The sequence below is a fragment of the Cinclus cinclus genome, chromosome 7 (assembly GCF_963662255.1).
Source record: "Cinclus cinclus chromosome 7, bCinCin1.1, whole genome shotgun sequence".
Classification (NCBI taxonomy): Eukaryota; Metazoa; Chordata; class Aves; order Passeriformes; family Cinclidae; genus Cinclus; species Cinclus cinclus.
In genome coordinates this window covers 27,702,798-27,720,622 of record NC_085052.1, presented here as the reverse complement: position 1 = coordinate 27,720,622, position 17,825 = coordinate 27,702,798, and the positions used below count along the sequence as shown (strand labels likewise).

At 45.5% G+C, this 17,825-nt stretch overlaps 1 protein-coding gene across 5 annotated transcripts in view; it reads left to right on the top strand.

Annotated features, from left to right (window-relative positions):
• Positions 1-17,825, top strand: part of PCDH15 (protocadherin related 15) — a 264,399-nt gene that overhangs the window by 160,860 nt on the left and 85,714 nt on the right. For all 5 annotated transcript variants that reach the window (XM_062496847.1, XM_062496842.1, XM_062496846.1 and 2 more), the window contains 2 exons: positions 8,485-8,790; positions 9,329-9,553. In XM_062496847.1, coding sequence (XP_062352831.1) covers positions 8,485-8,790; positions 9,329-9,553 — 531 coding nt within the window. The remainder of the gene's footprint in view (positions 1-8,484; positions 8,791-9,328; positions 9,554-17,825) is intronic.

Genomic DNA, 17,825 nt, shown 5'->3' with positions numbered 1-17,825 from the left:
GAATTAAAATTAGAGGTGGAGGAGATAGGACAAGGCCAGGAAAAAAAAGAGGATTTAATGGCAGGAGAGGACAATCCAGGAAAGAAAGAATTTAAGCCTTTGGGGAAGAATAAAATCGCAGGCTCTGAAGTAAATCTCAAATACCCAGAACGAGTCCAGGACTCCTGCTCACTGCATGACCCAGTGCCTAACAGTGCAGTTTGGATTCATCTCATAGATGTAAAAGCAACAGGAGAAGTCAGGATCCATAAAAAAGCTAATCAGACCCCAAAAGCAGAGAATCAGAATGTGGCAGGTGAACTCCAGCCGGAGAAAGCTCAGACTCCATTGCTTGGAAGTGGTTGGATGATGGCAAGATCATTGGAAGAGAACCTTGGCAGTATCATTTCCTTCAGTTTATTAAGGAATTTGTGCCCAGGAAGGATAGAAAGGACTTTAATAAGATTTTCAGCACTGTCTCAAGATCCTCATGGAGATACTTGTCACAGAAAGAATTTCACATGCTTCAAGTTGGATTTTCATGTTTGTTAACAGCAAATTCCTCTTAAAACAAGACTGATGTTTCAAGTCCAAACAAGTGGCATCAGGAGAAAGAGATGGGGTCATAGATTAGGGCTGTTTATTTCCATTCCAGACCATCAGTGTTAGACAGAATTACCTCTTCCTGCTGGCACCAGGGAATTCCTGGGGAATATTTGGCAGCAGTGGCTGCAGCCACAGTTCCTCATCTTTTTCCACTGTTCCTTGAACTTAGGTCAGCTTGGGCACAGATCAAAAAGGCCAAAAAAGCTCCTTGCCACCCACAGCACGGCCTCTTAAGTGAAAGGGATTTTAAAAGCTGTGCTCTTGTCTTCCCTGTTCCCAATGTTTATTATGTTTGTGCATTCATTTGCACCTTTGCCCTCCAGATAATATTTTTGCTTCAGTGCAATGGAAATACTGATATTTGTTATCAGCACGTTCATGACAGTTGACTGTCGAGAGTCCAAGGGTTTTCCAAGAAAGGAATTCTTGTTTTTGTCCACTGACACTTTATATTTTGGGATGCCTTTAAGTCCTATTATTTCTTTCAGCTTGATGCCAAACTAAATCTTCTGAATCAGTGATTTCATACCTCTGATTCATGCCCTTTTAGGATTTTGATGCCTGATTTCCAACCCTGGAGTTGTCCAAGGTCAGGTTGGATGGGGCTTGGAGCTCCCTGGGATAGTGGAAGGTGTCCCTGCACATGGCAGGGGGTGGCACTGGATGGGCTTTAAGGTCCCTTCCAACCCAAAGTCAAGAGAAATTCCAAAACCAACTTAAAATTGGATTGACATTAGAAAGATATTTGGAAGCCCAGCTAAACGTGGAGATTTTAAACAGTATATTCCATCTGTGATTTAGAAAGTTTTTATTTTGGGAGGGCTATTTTGGTGTTTTAGTTTTTTCTAGTGTGCAAATGTGTTGTTTTGATATCTTGATCATATCATTGACAAAGAACACACTCATCAAAACACCAAATTTTTAATTTTCCTTCAAGGACAACCAAGTCTCCAAAGTTAGGATTTAATTGTGTGCCAGCTTAGAGAAGGCAGGGCTGGTTGAAGCTGTGAAGTGTTAAAATGTGATTAACTCATGGAGGAGGTTCACCAGCCCATCCAGTGATGGGTTTGCAGCCACGAGCTTTTGGATTTTCATTTATTTTCATTTATATTTTGCTCTTAGGGTTTAGCTGCTCTTAATGCACAGTTTTGTTTGGAATCACATTGAATTGGTTTTGGAATTAACCCTCCAGGTGCACTGTAATTAGCAGAGACCATGGAAGACCATGGAGATCATCCAGGGTTCTTCTGGCTTGTCTAATGCCTAAAAATATGGCAGTATTTGAAAATTTACAGGGTGTTTCCTTTATCCTGCTCTGAGTAGAGTGAAGAACAAGCTGCCATGACCTGGGAATTCAGTAGGATGCTGAAGTTCCTGGAGAATATCCACAAAACCTGCAGGATTTTTCCAAAGGATGTGTGTTCACTTCAGTCTCAAAGAAGCAGAACTTGCCTTGAAATTGCAAGACAGCCAAAATCAAAGAATCCTAAATGGGTTTGGGTTGGAAGGGACCTTAAAGCCCATCCAGTGCCACCCCATCCCATGGACAGGAGCACCCTCCACTGTCCCAGGCTGCTCCAAGCTCCATCCAACCTGGCCTTGGACACTTCCAGGGATCCAGGGGCAGTCACAGCTTCTCTGGGCACCCTGTGCCAGGGCCTCACTATCCTCCCAGGGAACAATTCCTTCCCAATATCCCATCTAACCCTGCCCTCTGGCAGTGTGAAGTGATTCCCTTTGTCCTGGCACTCCATCCCTTGTAGTGAGTCTCCATCTCTTCTGTAGATCCTTCAGGCACTGTAAAGTCAAAATGAGGTCGCCCAAAGCTTCTTTTGCCCAAGCTGAACAATCCCAATTCTCCCAGCCTTTCCTCCCAGCAGAGCTGCTCCACCCCTCTAAGAAAATTTAAAAACTGAAAGGCTGTGTAAAAGCAGCCAAGAAGCAACAAAAGAGAGGAGAAACTTTCCTGAACTCTAAGAAAGAAGGAAAGTCCAAATTTTTATGGATGACTGATAGTCCCTCCTAAAAATATTTGGTTTATGACCAAGAGGTCAGGCACATTTCGGATATTTGTGGCCTCTGATTGCATCTGGGAGATGTTAATTTTGTCCTGTGGGCACAAACTGTAATCTCCCTGCAAAACAAGTACAAAATCCAATCTAACACTCCCACCCACACTTGATTTGCTGTTTGTCACAAATGAGGGGCTTGGGAATACTTCCAACCCAGAGTAATAAACCCATTAAACTCTCAATAATAAACCTATTAAACCCCTAGTAATAAAAAAAAATAATTTTATCTGCCATGAGAACAATAATTCTCACCAACAGCATCATTTGGATCCTCCAGCACAATTCCTACCTTGAGCTATGAGGTTTGCTAAAATACTGGGGGAGTTGCCCAAAATCGGGAGTTTCGTTGGCTTGGGTAGGGATTGTGGGGAACTTCTGCTCCTGAAGAAGGGAAATTTAAAGTGAAGGAAACTGTTTTTGTGTCAGAGTGGTCCCCAAGAAATGTTTAAGCCTGCAGGAAAGGATACCCACCATGCTTGTCCCTGATTTGGAGACAAGTAGGAATAACAACCTTGTTTAGCTGTTTTCCCACTCCAACATTCCAGGCACAAATCCTCAATTAACCTGCCTAAATCCTCTCACCATGTGAGCAAGAGTTGAGGATATACTAGGAGGTTTCTTTTGCAAAGGATGATAATGATATAATGAATATTGTTGACATTCAAGCCCTTGTCATTATAATTCAGAGTTAATGATCCTTCAGAGGTGTCTTAGTCATTCCCTTCTCCCAGGCTTGTGTTTTCCTGCTGTTTGAGATGGAGGGAGATAATTTGTTATTCTTGAACACCACACCGTTGGTTTATATTTCTGAGGGTTTCCTGGTAATGTAGAAGAAGAGCTGGTAACACAAATCTGAATTTACCACATGAGGTAAAGGCTGTCTCCTTGTAGGTGATGGCATCTCTAATAAATGTGGGATGTATTTTCTGGGAAATAAAGTAGTGAGTCATTTATATTCCTGGGTTTGTTTTATCATACAGTACTTCATGAATTAGAGATGGAAATAAGAGTCTTCCTGGAGATCTGAGGAGTCACCAAAATAACAGCATTACTTTTCTCTCTTTGGATAGACATATTTTTCCTGATTCTGGATAAACACCAGGATATGTATCCTGGACTCATCCTGCATTGTGGAGGGAGAGGATGCTCCCCCTCTATTCTGCTCAGGTGAGAGCCCACCTGGAATTCTGTGCACAGTTCTGGTGCCTCTAACGTAAGAAGGACATGGAACTGTTGGAGCAGGTACAGAGGAGGTCATGAAGATGCTGGGGGGACTGGAGCACCTATCCTGTGGAGCCAGGCGGGGAGAGCTGTGGCTGCTCAGTCTGGAGAGGGGAAGGATCTGTGGATGACACAGCACAGCTGGTCTGTAGCCAGGCAAATAATTTGGCCATAAATAAGAAACCCAGTTCAGCTAGCCTGGTTCAGTAAACAGCTCCCTGGGTGAGCAAGGATAGGGTGGATTCAGACCTACACAGGGACACTCAGCCAATCTCATTCAGCCCCAAATGCAGATTGGCCAGGGAGCTGGGAGGTGTTCATGCCTCAACCAAGCCCATGTGTAAGCCCAGGAGGTTCAAACCCCCTGTAAATGGGGCAGCCCTAATAAACTGAGTGCTGTTTGTTGATGACCCTTGGTGAATTCATGTTGTCTCTGTCTCCAACCAATGACTCCATCGTAATATGTGGAGACCTCACAGTTCCTTCCAGGGTATGAAAGGGCTACAGGGAAGATGGAGAGGGACTGGAGGGACAGGACAAGGGGGCTTGCACTGCCAGAGGGCAGGGTCAGATGGGATATTGGGAAGGAATTGTTCCCTGGCAGGGTGGGCAGGCCCTGGCACAGGGTGCCCAGAGAAGCTGTGGCTGCCCCTGGATCCCTGGCAGTGTCCAAGGCCAGGTTGGATTAGGGGGTTGAAGCACCTGGGATAGTGGAAGGTGTCCCTGCCCAGGGCAGGGGTGGCACTGGGTGGGCGTCAAGGTCCTTCCAACCCAAACCAGTCTGGGATTCTGTGATTCTATGAGATAGGCGAGGTAGAAATGGGGCCAGCATTTGAGATGCAATGACACTACGGTCCTGTGTTGGAATCTCTTCTATTCCTTTTGTAATTTACCTCTTTTTGTTAGTTGTCTCCCCTTGTTTGGGTTTTTGTTAATTCTGGTTTGGGATTTTTGGTCTCAGTTTCTGTGGTGCCTGTGCCCCCAGTGGCCTTTGAAGGCTGTGTTGCCTCCAGCAATCACAGCTGCTGTTTCTGCCGCCTCGTGTCAGGTAGGAGCAACCCCTGCAAGGCTGTGAAGAGCCTTCAGACTGTAAATACATCTTCAGCTCCTTTTGAGGTCTGCTATCACCTGGTGGCCCTTTACCTACCAGAACTTCAGGACTGTTACCATATTTTTTGTGCAAATCACTGGGAATGAGTTGTGGTGGAAAGCCTTCCATGGTCATAGGAATCTGCTCTCACCTCTTTTTAGTCCTGCCCTTTTTTCCTTGGCTTTGGGACTTTCTTCAGGATTCAGGTTATATGGGAATTCACTGTTTCCTTGCCTCTCTCCACCTCTGTACCTCTTCACTCAGGGAATTCAGCCCAGTGTTAGTAATGACCAAATAGGATTAAATTTACTGGAATGTCACTGGTTCCTGTTGTCAGGGTTGGGATAAACTCAACCAAGATTGTTTATTTTAAGCAGAACTTTCTGAAAGCTCCCCATTTTCCCCACATTCTGTTCCTCACTTCCTGGGAAATCTTGTACCTGTTGGTAAGAGATCTGAAGGTTAAAGTTGTCCATTTTTGTACAAAGCGATGACTGCAGAGAGGGACAAAGAATGTCCACACCAACAGCAAGTCCTTGTCCAAGGAGCTGCTTCCCACAGGCTCTGAGAGGCTCTGGGAAATTATTTCCATGTGGGAAAGTTGTGAACCCTTGAGACAGGATTCTTTTAGCAAACAGATTAAACTCTTTTTCTTAGCCATAAAGAAAACATTATCTCTTTTCAAGTTTAGAGTGATAAAATGTTAATTCTTTGCAAGCGTTATGGTGATATAATCCAAATTAGACAATTGGATTTAATAATGATGCTTTGCTTGCTACTGTTTATGGAAATAAATGTTTAATATCTTTATCAATCTGGATGAGAAGATCAAGGGCACCCTCACTCAGTTTGTGAAGAACACCTTGCAGGTGGGAGTGTGGATGTGCTGGAGGGCAGGAAGCTCTGCAGAGGGATCAGGACAGCCTGGATCCATGGGCTGAGGTTCAGCAAGGCCGAGTGCCAGGTCCTGCCCTGGGGTCACCCCAAGCCCTGCAGCTCCAGGCCGGGGCAGAGGGGCTGGAAAGGGCCCGTCGGGAAAGGCCCTGGGGGTGCCGTGCCAGCGGCTGGACAGGAGCCCAGGGGTGCCCAGGGGGGCACGAGGCCAATGGCCCCTGGGCTGTGCCAGCCGTGGGGTGGCCACTGACCCAGGACAGGGCTCATCCCCTGGGCTGGCCCTGCTGAGGGACCTCGAGGGCCGTGCCCAGCTCTGGGCTCTCCTGGCCACAGAGCCCTGGAGGGGCTGGAGCGTGTCCAGGGAACGGAGCTGGGGAAGGGGCTGGAGCCCCAGGAGGGGCTGAGGGAGCTGGGAAAGGGGCTCAGCCTGGAGAAAAGGAGGCTCAGGGGGGACCTTGTGGCTCTGCCCAACTCCCTGACAGGAGGGGACAGCCAGGGGGGGTCGGGCTGTGCTCCAGGGAACAGGGACAGGACAAGGGGAAACGGCCTCAAGCTGTGCCAGGGGAGGCTCAGGTTGGACAGCAGGAGGAATTTCTCCATGGAAAGGGTGCTCAGGCCTTGGCAGGGGCTGCCCAGGGAGCTTTGGAGTGCCCATCCCTGGAGGTGTCCAAGGAAGGGCTGGACGTGGCACTCAGTGCTCTGGGCTGGGGACAAGGTGGGGATCCCAGCTTGGGCTCAGTGGTCCTGGAGGGCTTTTCCTGCCTCAGGGATTCCTGAGGTTCTGTGAATCAAATTAGTCCTGCAGAATGTGGCAAATGCGTTTCTGCATAAGAATGTGCACAAATGAGTTCCCAACATTCATAGTCATGTTTTTAGGAACCCAGTTGCAAAGCCTGTCATCTATTTGAACATAATTTTATTTCCCTTTCCTAAACAAGAAGTTTATCTATTCCAAAACATCCTTCTAAAGTAACCTGATACAAAACTCTCATGTCTCATGTGAATTTTTTGTCACGGTTTCCAATTATAGGCGTATTCTGAATTACTCATGGAGATTCCTATGGGGATTTTTGGTTTGTTTGCTTCAGTTTGGGGTTTCTTTTTTGTTGTTTAGATCTGTTATTTCATCAGGGAAAATTTAATTGATTGGAAATTAAGTAAATCCAGCTGACAGGTGTGGATTAGAAGGATGCTATATACCTATGGACCAGTCAGAATGAAGTTGTAGCCAACCCACCTTAGCATATGGGTGTAGTGCAGGGAAGAAACACAATGGTTTTTTCCTTCTTAGCAATTTTAATTAACTTGTAATTGATTTCTAGCAGGATAAATAGTTTCATTACCATGCCTTACAGTGAACACTGTCACCAGAATTAAGCATTCCCGGTGACTGTTCTGAAAACAAAACATGCAAATCTCTTATGATCTTCACAGATGTCATTCATAAAAGCAAATAAATGAGAATACCTTGCTCACAGAGTGCCCTTTGTTTAATTTACATAACTTTGTTCATCACGCCCTAATTTAATTAAGAGGAGACAAAATAGCAGGTCAGCATTTCAGCCTGAGAGCTCTATGAAAACCTATTAATTTTGTCCATCCCTTTAATTATGTGGTAACAAGAATTATTTGGCTGACACTGAAATCTAAGGCTTAGTTCAGTATGTGAGAACAAAGATCCCAACTAAAGAAATCAAGATGATTTTCTGTGGCAATCATCAGCTTCTTCTGAGCACAGAAGAATGAGGATGAAATATGATAATGTTTGGGTTTGAACAGCAGGATGAACAAAAGAGAAATTTAAGTAGTTCTTCAGAGAGCAGCAATGAAAATATCATTGTGACAAATGTGTTAAGTGGAAAGAAACTTTCTAAGTGATGTGTCCCTTCTGTCTGTCTGCATCCATCCTTTATCTAAATTCATATTCCATACAGATTTGAGCAGCAATGAAACACTACATCAGTGTTAAATAAAAATTCCTCTCAGACACCACCCAACCCTGAATATTCTTCAGCATGAGCATTATCTAAAGGCTTGGCTTCACAAGCACTAAATTTATCTTCTGTTGAAGTTCAGAGAGTCATAGGGTAGAATCCCAGAATCATTTAGGTTGGAAAAAGTTCCAGGATTGAGTCCAGCCTGTCCCTGTTCCCCAGCCCAGAGCACTGAGTGCCACGTCCAGCCCTTCCTTGGACACCTCCAGGGATGGGCACTCCAAAGCTCCCTGGGCAGCCCCTGCCAAGGCCTGAGCACCCTTTCCATGGAGAAATTCCTCCTGCTGTCCAACCTGAGCCTCCTCTGGCACAAGTCCAGGCTATGTCCTCTTGTCCTGTCAAAGTTTCCAAGGCTGAGCAGCTGACTGTGCCTTTTCTCCTGAAGAAATCCAGCTGGGATTCAGGTAGCCTGGTTTATGTCACTGGGAATGGAGCCATTTATTTCTGTGGGATGTTTTATCTTCAGTCAAAGCTCAGAGAGAGCTTTGGCTCTCCCAGATAAGCCCTCCTGGACACCACAGATTTGTCAGAATCCATCCCTGCCTCACCAGGTTTCTCTCCTGTAGGCATCTCCTGCAGAGATTTGCAATTTGTGCACTAATCCATGGTTTTCCTGATGTCTCTTCAGGCTACAGATGCAGATGCTGGGGTTAATGGGCAAGTCCATTACAGTCTGGCAAACTTCAACAACCTCTTCCGGATCACCTCCAATGGCAGCATTTACACAGCAGTGAAACTCAACAGGGAAGTGAGGGATTACTACGAGCTCATGGTGGAGGCGACAGACGGAGCTGTGGACCCGCGGCGCTCCACGCTCACTTTGGCCATCAAGGTGCTGGATATTGATGACAACAGCCCCGTGTTTACCAATGCCTCCTACACTGTCTGCGTGCCAGAAAATCTCCCACCAGGAACTGTCTTCCTGCAGCTGGAGGTAAGGAAGCATCAGTGAGTGAAGGTGGTGTGTGTTCATTCTGAAATATTCAGGGTTCTTATTTAACTCGTCAGTGAGACTGCAATAAAAGATAGTCTACTGGAGCACGGGGGCAAGGTTTTCTTTGCCCACAGAAGCTGTGGCTGTTCCTGGATTCCTGGAAGTGTCCAGGGCCAGGTTGGACAGGGCTTGGAGCAGCCTGGGATAGTGGAAGGTGTCCCTGCCCATGGCAGGGGTGGCACTGGATGGTTTTAAGGTCCCTTCTACCCCAGACCATCCTGGGATTCTGTGACCCTGGCAGTGGCCAGTAGTTGGTGCCTAGGGAGGAGAACTAAGATGAGATTCAGTTTCCACTGCCATTTCCCCAAAACATTGTGCTCATTTCCCATGGCTTGAACTTTCAGTGAATTTCATTCCTTGTGTCTGTGCACATCGAATACAATTACAACACAACTAAACTCAGGATGTCTGGCCTTTAAATCTCAGAGGGATATTTTGTGAGAATGGATTTTATTTGATGTCCCTCTGTTCCCTGCAGGCCAAAGATGTGGACCTAGGTGCTGATGTGAACTATCAGATCCGCACTGAGGAAGCCAGGCAGTATTTTTCCCTGAACAAGCACACAGGAGAGCTGTCACTCCGAAAATCCTTGGATTATGAATCCTTCTCTGACACAGAAGCAACCTTCACCTTCCTTGTGGAAGCCTTCGACAGCAAGGGCACGATGCCACCTGGGCTGGCCACTGTCACTGTCAGAGTCAAGGTAAAGGGGTCACTCCTCAGCCAACAGCATCCTCTCCCAGTAGTGCCAGAATATTCCGTCACCGTGCAGTTGTTCTTAGGAAACACCAGGACTCTCTGCTCTCTTGCATCTCACTGCATCTCACTTGTATGAGCCTTATTCTGCCAGCAGTTTGTTCAGTTAAACACACACTTTATAACAGCTGTAATTATTTTCACATGTGCCATTATGTAGTTAAATGCTGGATTTATGAAATCAAAGAACACCTGACACAAACATTTTGTCCTTTAGAATCCCTAAAAGACTGAAATAACCCCCTCTTGGTATTATTTGTGAAAATGACACAATCACTTTTCAGCCCACAAATTGTAATTTTAACACCCACTGGGGTGTATTGAGTGCTGGTGTGACACAGCACATCCTGGATTCCAGATTCTGCTGCTGGAAAATCCAGCTCTGCAAAGGAGCAGCCTCATGTAGTGTCTTGCACCATGAACTGCCTCACCTCAGGGTTTCAGGGGCCTTGACAGGAATAAAGGGATGCTAGTGTCTGTTTGGGTATGATCAACAAATGAAGGGTTTGTAGATGGGACAGCAGCACTTCCCCATCTTCATTTGCCCTGTCCAAGAGGAGAGGAGAGCTCAGATGCCTTAATCTCACCCTTGGCATTCCCAAAGGTGCACCTCTGTCAGTCATTTTGTCCTTTTGAGCACTTGCTTGAGTTTTGTGAAATGTGGAAGAGCAAGAGACTTTAATTGCTCAGATTTTAGTGAAAGAGCAAAAATTATAGCAGGACCAAAAGCACAGCTCACAAATGTTCAGTTTAAATGTGTCTGTGAAAAGTATTTGGCAGTCTGGAGTTCAGGAGCTGCAGGTGCTTGAATTGCCACATGGTTTTAAGTAATACTGTTTGTCAGTCTCTACTGAGCTCACAATTCTTTTTAGGACAGTAAATGTCTCCCATTATTAGCTCTGGTGACAATGCCAGAAGGTTTCTATGATGTCTCTCTCTCTGCAAAATGTCTCAGTGTGAGGTGCAGATCAGCCGTTCTCGACTAATCTGTGCTTTTTCCCAGCACATTCCACATCATTCACAGGAATTAGCTTTTCCATCATTCCCTGAGCTTCTTCTGTTAGACTTTTAGAGAGCAAGTTGCTCAAACCTCAGGTTTTTTTCTGAAAAGAAGCCTTTTCCCAGCACACTGAATTTTTGAAAGAGTAGTTTAGTTTGGTTTGGGTGGGTTTGTTGGGTTTTTTTAAAGGCTTTCAGGTAGGATTGTGTTCAGAGAAAAGCTGTTGTCTGTTTGATTGTGTGGTTGATTGCATTAATTAGTGTCAGGGAAAATTACAGTTCAGCTCAGTGGCAACACTGTACCAACAGCTTGTGCACTCTCACAGAAACAGGGAATTTAAGGTGGGGGTTAATAGGATCAAAAACTCAGTTCTTGCTCTCCTGGAAACTCTTCCCACACACGAGAACAAAATGGGAGCATGATGATGCTTTGGAGAGGCTGGAATACCAGGCTGGAGCCAGAAGTAACAATTTTGGAGTAAAAGGTGTTTGGCTGGGGGCAGAACAGGGCCTGGGAGGGAGGACAAGAAAGGGATTTCTTTCCAAGTGAGAAAAAAAATAAAGCCCATTTAAGGTGAGTGTTTTCATGCTCAGTGACAGGCTGAGTTTTGCAACAGATCAGGGGACATAATCAAACATTATTTAAGTGCTAGGATGAAGATGGTGCTTAGGTCCCAGCGTGGAGTGAGAGCTAGGACAGGGGAATTTTGAGTGGCACTTGAGAGAATGGAAGAGGACTTGTGGAAAAAAAAAAATAGATTAAATCTCTCAATATGTTGGGCAGCTGTCATTGGTGATTTTTATATCAGCTGGAAGATATTTTGAACATTGGTTACAAGAGGTGACTGGACGGTTTGAGCTTAAAGATGAACTTCCCAGATATAAAATTCACAGGGGTGGGGGGAGAGGGTAGGGGGTGAAGGCAGAACCCTGTGCTGTTCCTCTTTGAGATGGGAAGGATCTCAAGACACCTCAGAAGGCTGATCCAAGAGTCAGAGCAGCTGGAGCAGGGTACAGAGTCTTGAAACCAAGTGAGAACAAAAACAGACCACCCTTTCCCTCCCACTCAGCATCTTCTGCTCCTGCTGCAGGAACTGGATGTGCTTCCTCTGAGTAGTTCCTGAGCTTTCCTTTATTTAGAGGTTGGGCTTTAAGTAATTACTTTAATACAGGGTTTGAGAGCCCAAAGAGGAACTAAACCAAGTGTAGATGCCCCACAGTCCCCAACATAAGAACACAAATTTGAACTCATCACAGATCCAGCCCCTCCAACCCTCAGAACTTTATTTGTGTTATTACTGAGGTCTCCAGCCCTCTGGGGCTCCCTCTGCTCTGCTCACATTTGTCATTTCTCCCAGCCCAGGTCTTCACTGCAAGCACTGTAATTTTTCCTGGGTAATGGAATTCTGTTAAGCAGCTATGGATTCCTGATGGTGTCGTCCATCATTTGTGTGATATCCAGCAGAATGAGCACACCCAGACCCTCCTGCTCCCTGTGGCTGCAGGAGGGGGATGCACACTGGGCTGTTCTTTGGACTCTGAGCCCTTGGCATGACAAGTTACAAATAGTTTGTATTAACCTGCCCTGAAATAGGTCGAGGCACAGATTGCAGAGCAGAGCTCTCACTGCAGGAGGAATAACTTCATCTGTACCCTCATGTCAAGATGAAACAAGTTATTGGCCTCTGCTGCAGCCAAAAGGCTCCTTGCATTGTAAGGATGTCCTAGGACTCCTTTGGCAGAGAAAGCCAAAGGTAAATCAATGAATTCATAGAATCATTTAGTTGGAAATGGCCTCTGAGATGACTGAGGGAAACTATAAACCCTGCACCACTAACCTGTGTCCCCAGGTGCCACATGCACACATCTTATGAGCACTTCCAGGAATTGTAACCCCACCTCTTCCCTAGGCAGCCCCTTCTAATATCTGGCCACCCTTTGGGAGAAGAAATCTTTCCTAATATCCAACCTGAACCTCCCCTGGCACAGCTTGAAGTTGTTCCATTCTGTCCTGTCGTTGTTCCGTGGGAGAAGAATCCGATCCCAACCTGACTCCAGCCCCTCTCAGGGAGTCATAGAATGATAATTGTTGCATCCATTCAAGTATTTCCAAGGAAGAACAGTCTAATTGGCACTGATTTCTTCCCACCACCTCAAACAGACCAAGATTTTTTCTCTTTTCCCTATTCTCAGATTCCTTTGACTGCTTTCTTAACATTTCCCCTGAAGCTGCAAGAAGCCAGAGTGTCTGGGAGGGCTGAGTTTGTTTTGTTTCTTGTACCCACACGCATTCCCTCACGATCTAGATAATTCCCAGTACTGGAAAAAGCAAAATCCTTGCAGTTCAAATTATTAGGATCTAGCATTTGGGAGCAACTGCTGTGGTAATGGGGTTTGTTAAAAGAAACAGTTGCTCTTGAGTAATGTGTTCCTAAACAAAAATAAGGAGAATTTCTTTATCGTGGGGCCTGTAAGGTCTCTACATGTTTTATGCTGTGTCCTCATCTTCATATTACCAGCGTTATTTTTGCATTATTTTGCCTCTTTCTTGTTTGTAGAAGTGCTTTGCACCTCTTTATGGATTGGGGATTGGTTTGCTTTGGAGTTTTTCAAGGACACAGTGTAGTGGAATGAAGCCACTGTTTTAGGTGAAGGATTCAACCTGAGATAGCAACAAGAATAATTAAAACTGAGGGTTCCAGTTCGAACAATGCCAAAAAAATGAGGATGAGGGGGCAGTGAGGTGATTGAGAACTGACTGATCACAGGGGTGGTGACCAGTGGCACAGGGTGTGGTTGGTGGCTGTCACTGGGGCTGTCCCCAGGGCTCAGTACTGGGCCCAGGATTGTCAAAATTGTTCATCAGTGACCGGGGAGAAGAACCCCAGGCACCAGCACAGGCTGGGGGGGCTCTGCTGGAGGGGAAGCACGGAGGGACACCGAGCTGTCCCTGAGGCAGCAGAGTGTCCTGGGGATCCCGGGGGACACCGAGCTGTCCCTGGGGCAGCAGAGTGTCCTGGGGATCCCGGGGGACACCGAGCTGTCCCTGAGGCAGCAGAGTGTCCTGGGGATCCCGGGGGACACCGAGCTGTCCCTGAGCCATCGGTATCCTGTGGGCCAGGAGGCCAATGAGATTCTGGTGGCAATAGGAAGAGACACACAATAAACATCTTTTCCCATTTAAAGAACAGAGCAGCATCAGAAAACTTACAGGAAGGTTAAAAAAAATCAGCTGGATTGCCTCCAAAATATTTCTCATTTCTGGTGACACTAATGGAATAACAAGCCTGTGGTTGGGCTACAGTGCTGGTAAACAGATTTATTTCTTTCATTCCATGTCAACTGATCAGTTCAGTCATCTGCCAGTCATTTATTGCCTTGTGTATTCCATCATGAATATTATCTCTTAATTTATAGGATGAGCTACTTTAGGGCTTTCTGAGCTCTAAATGGGAAAGAGATCCAGTTGTGCTATGTGAGTAAGGCCCTGTTCTGTGCAGCTTCAGACAAAGCCATATGTAAAGCAGCTCTGCACCCATTCACAGACAAAATTCAAGGGGCTGCTTTGGCCATATCAGCATCATCACAAGGGCTTGAACTTGGTGTTATTAAAGTCTGTTCATTATGAGAGGCCAAGACAATACATAAGGATGGGAAGGGACTTAAGTTATTGATACTCCAGCATCTGGTGAAATCAGGTATTTAATAGAATCCCAGACTGGTTTGGCATGGAAAGGACCTTAAAACTCATCCAGTTCCACTCCCTGCCATAGGCAGGGACACCTTCCACTGTGCCAGGCTGCTCCAAGCCCCATCCAAACCTGGCCTTGGACACTTCCAGGGATCCAGGGGCAAGCACAGCTTCTCTGGGCACCCTGTGGCAGGGCCTCATGGCATGGGAGACATTTAAGGAAAGGACTAAAGATAATCTTCCCATAAAGGGAAGACACTTTGCTTTTCATGCAGAAAAATAAACTTCCCTCTGAGCAAATTGTTTTCTGAAGTCAGAGCCCATATTTCCAGTTGTTTCCACTCTGTCTGTGTCACTTCATATCCAGGGATGTTGTTTGTGAAGAACTAAAATGTGTTTTTTTTAGACTATCATGTATAAAATGCGTATTTGATCCTTTGTCATCCCTCAAAGGACTAAGATGGGATCCTGGTCCCAGAGCAAGTGGTGTGGACTGGGGGAGGCTCCTCTAGGTTTTTCACAGCTATGAATGTCCTTAGGGCCATGACATCTTGTAGTCTTATGGAGTTTCCATTGTGGTTTTTTTAGCAATAAAATATCTTGGAGTTTTCTTTTTGGAATTCAGCATTGAGTGGAAACTTTCTGTGGTTATAGGTTTAATCAGAGGAATAGGAATTTTCAAGTACAGTGATACCAGACCATTCCTTTGCTTTCCTTAGAAAGGAGTTTCACGGTTATAGGAAAGTTAAATGCTCCCCTGCAAGTCCCCAGACAGCAGGTAACTATTAAATACTCAGAGGAAGCATTCCCAGAGCCACCAGCTCTGGGAATGTGCAGACAGACTGAAGTGGCAGATGTTCAAAACAGAACAGCAGCAGAAAACTGCAGATCCAGAATTAGAGTTGTGGGATGAGTGGGAAGTTTAGGGGATTCCCACATTGTGCTCTGAAGGAAACCTCTTCACTCCTTCCCTTTGCGGATTTGGACATTCAACACGAGTGGAAGAGGAGATGGCTCTAAAAATACTTTTTTTTTTCCTATTTATTGCACTTGTCATAAAAGGCAACAGACTGTAAAGTGGCTGTAAAAGCCTGATATGCATTTATTAGCTCAGACATGGGTTTCATAGCAAGGGAATATTGATTTCCACTTAGATAGAGTTGAGTAGAAACTTTGGTATAAGCAGAGTCACAAAAAGAAACTACTCATTTTTGGTCACAAACCAGCATCCCTAAGGATGGAATACAGCCTGGAGCTCATTTTGTTGCAGCAGAGAAAAAAGCCCATTGTATGTTCTGGGAACAGCTCAAGATGACATGGGCATGATCCCTCCATTCCAGCCCCAAAACCTGTGTCCCCACATTCACAGGCTCCCAGTCATGGAATGGTTTGGGTTGGAAGGGGACATTAAAACTCATCCAGTGCCAGCCCCTGCCATGGACAGGGACACCTTCCACTGTCCCAGGCTGCCCCAAGCCCCATCCAGCCTGGCCTTGGACACTTCCAGGGATCCAGGGGCAGCCACAGCTTCTCTGGGCACCCTGTGCCAGGGCCTGCCCACCCTGCCAGGGAACAATTCCTTCCCAACATCCCATCCATCCCTGCCCTTGTCCTGTCCCTCCTGGCCATTGTAAATTATCTGTCTCCAAGGTCCTCACTCCAGTCATTGCTATGAAAGAGATTTAATTTAATTTAAGCTGGACAGATGCAAAAATGGAGTTTTCACCTTTTCAGCACAGAGACTTTGGAAAACAAATATTTGGAGCAAGTCCTAGGCTTTTTTCTGAGTGGAGACAAAAGCCCCAGACGTGTTTTTCTTGTAAATGGGAAATAATTGAGTATTGCACCTGATGGCTTCTTGGAACACCTCTAACCCTTGCACAGAAGTGGATACAGCACATGAGTGCAATCCTCAAGCACAGGTTCAGGAATGGGGCAGTAAACCCCCCCAAAGTGGTTGTAAGAGGTCGTGAAACCACCTTTTAAATCTGAGGCCCCACAAATGGGGCCAAACTGCAGCATCTTAAAACCTTCCCCAGTTCACTCCTCCAGCCACATAAATTCTGTCACCATTAACTCAAATCCAGGTTCCTATTAACAAGTAGACATCCTCCAAAATACAGAAATGGGAAATCTGGGTGATGGATTCTCCATATTTCTCACTTTCAAATACCTGGGCTGCCTATTTTGACAGTAAGGAAATAACAGCCACATATTTACAGATAACCACAAACCCGCCTTTGTGCCACTGCTTATCTGGCTGCAGATTTATTTACAAAACAGAGTGAAAGGCAAAGCATAACACCCCCCAGAGCTTACTCCCTATCATAGATCCTCTTTATCTACCACTTTTTGTTGGTTTTGTTCCTCCTTGCTCCCATGGGGAAGCACAAAAGCACTACAGGATCCTGGCATCCCTCCCCTGCACAAAGATAAGGATGAAGCACAAAGAAAGCACAATTTAGGAGAGATGGTTTAATTTTAGCGTTCTTGAGAATCCACATTTGCACCTTCAAAAACAGGCTAAGACCTATGAAGGGATTTCTTGATGCCAGAGCATTAACTCAGCTGTCGCCCTCGGCATGCGCATGATCCCACTCCCCCACCATATTCCTTATTCTCTGAGCAGGACACAGCTCATTCCCAACACTTACACAGGGCTGTTATTTAGGAAAAAGATTGGTAGGAAGCAAACACTGCCCTGTCTGCAAAGAGTATGAAAACGCTGAACAAAAATGTTGGGAAGTGAGACTGTCATCTGGGAATGCCAAAGAGGAGAAACAAAGCAGGAGGGGAGGGAAGGCACTAAGGAAGAAATCAATAGGTAATTTAAAACTCATTAAGCCAGTCACTTGCTGTAATGCACTGATACTAACCCAGGTGCCTCCCAAAGGTGGGGACAGGCCAAACACAGCTAGAGCAGGAGAAAAATCCCTGCAGTACAGCATTCCCAGCATAAAATAGCCTTGGGAATGTCACTGTACATGGGGACATTCATGTTTTTTTTTTTTGTTTATGGGGACACCAAGGGAGCTTTCATGCTTGTGCCCCACTAAGTTAAAAATGTAAATATTTAATACCTGGGTGTTAAACCCTCTCTTCCTCCTCTTTCACTGCTCTGGAAAACACTTCTTGGATTGGAATCTCTGCCTCCCACAGATTCCCACAGAATCATGGAATGGTTGGTGTTGGAAAGGACATCGAAGCCTGTCCCCTTCCACCCCTGCCATGGGCAAGTGACACATCCCAGTTAATGACACACAACATTCCATGAGTGACAGACTGGTCTGATTTGAATATGCCACAAGCCAAAAGACTTCCTGGAGAAGAATAAACTTTAATTGGAAAAAAGGGGTTTGGTAGACATTTTGTTTTATGAAAGGCAAAATAAAAACTGGAGTTTATTTTTAATCTCCACACAAAGAGAAGCAACTCTGGATGACCCTGCAAGATATTTAAGATATGTTTAGGTGTGTATACAAATATATACGCATATTTATGTATCCTTGCCTATCTCAGGCACAAGAAT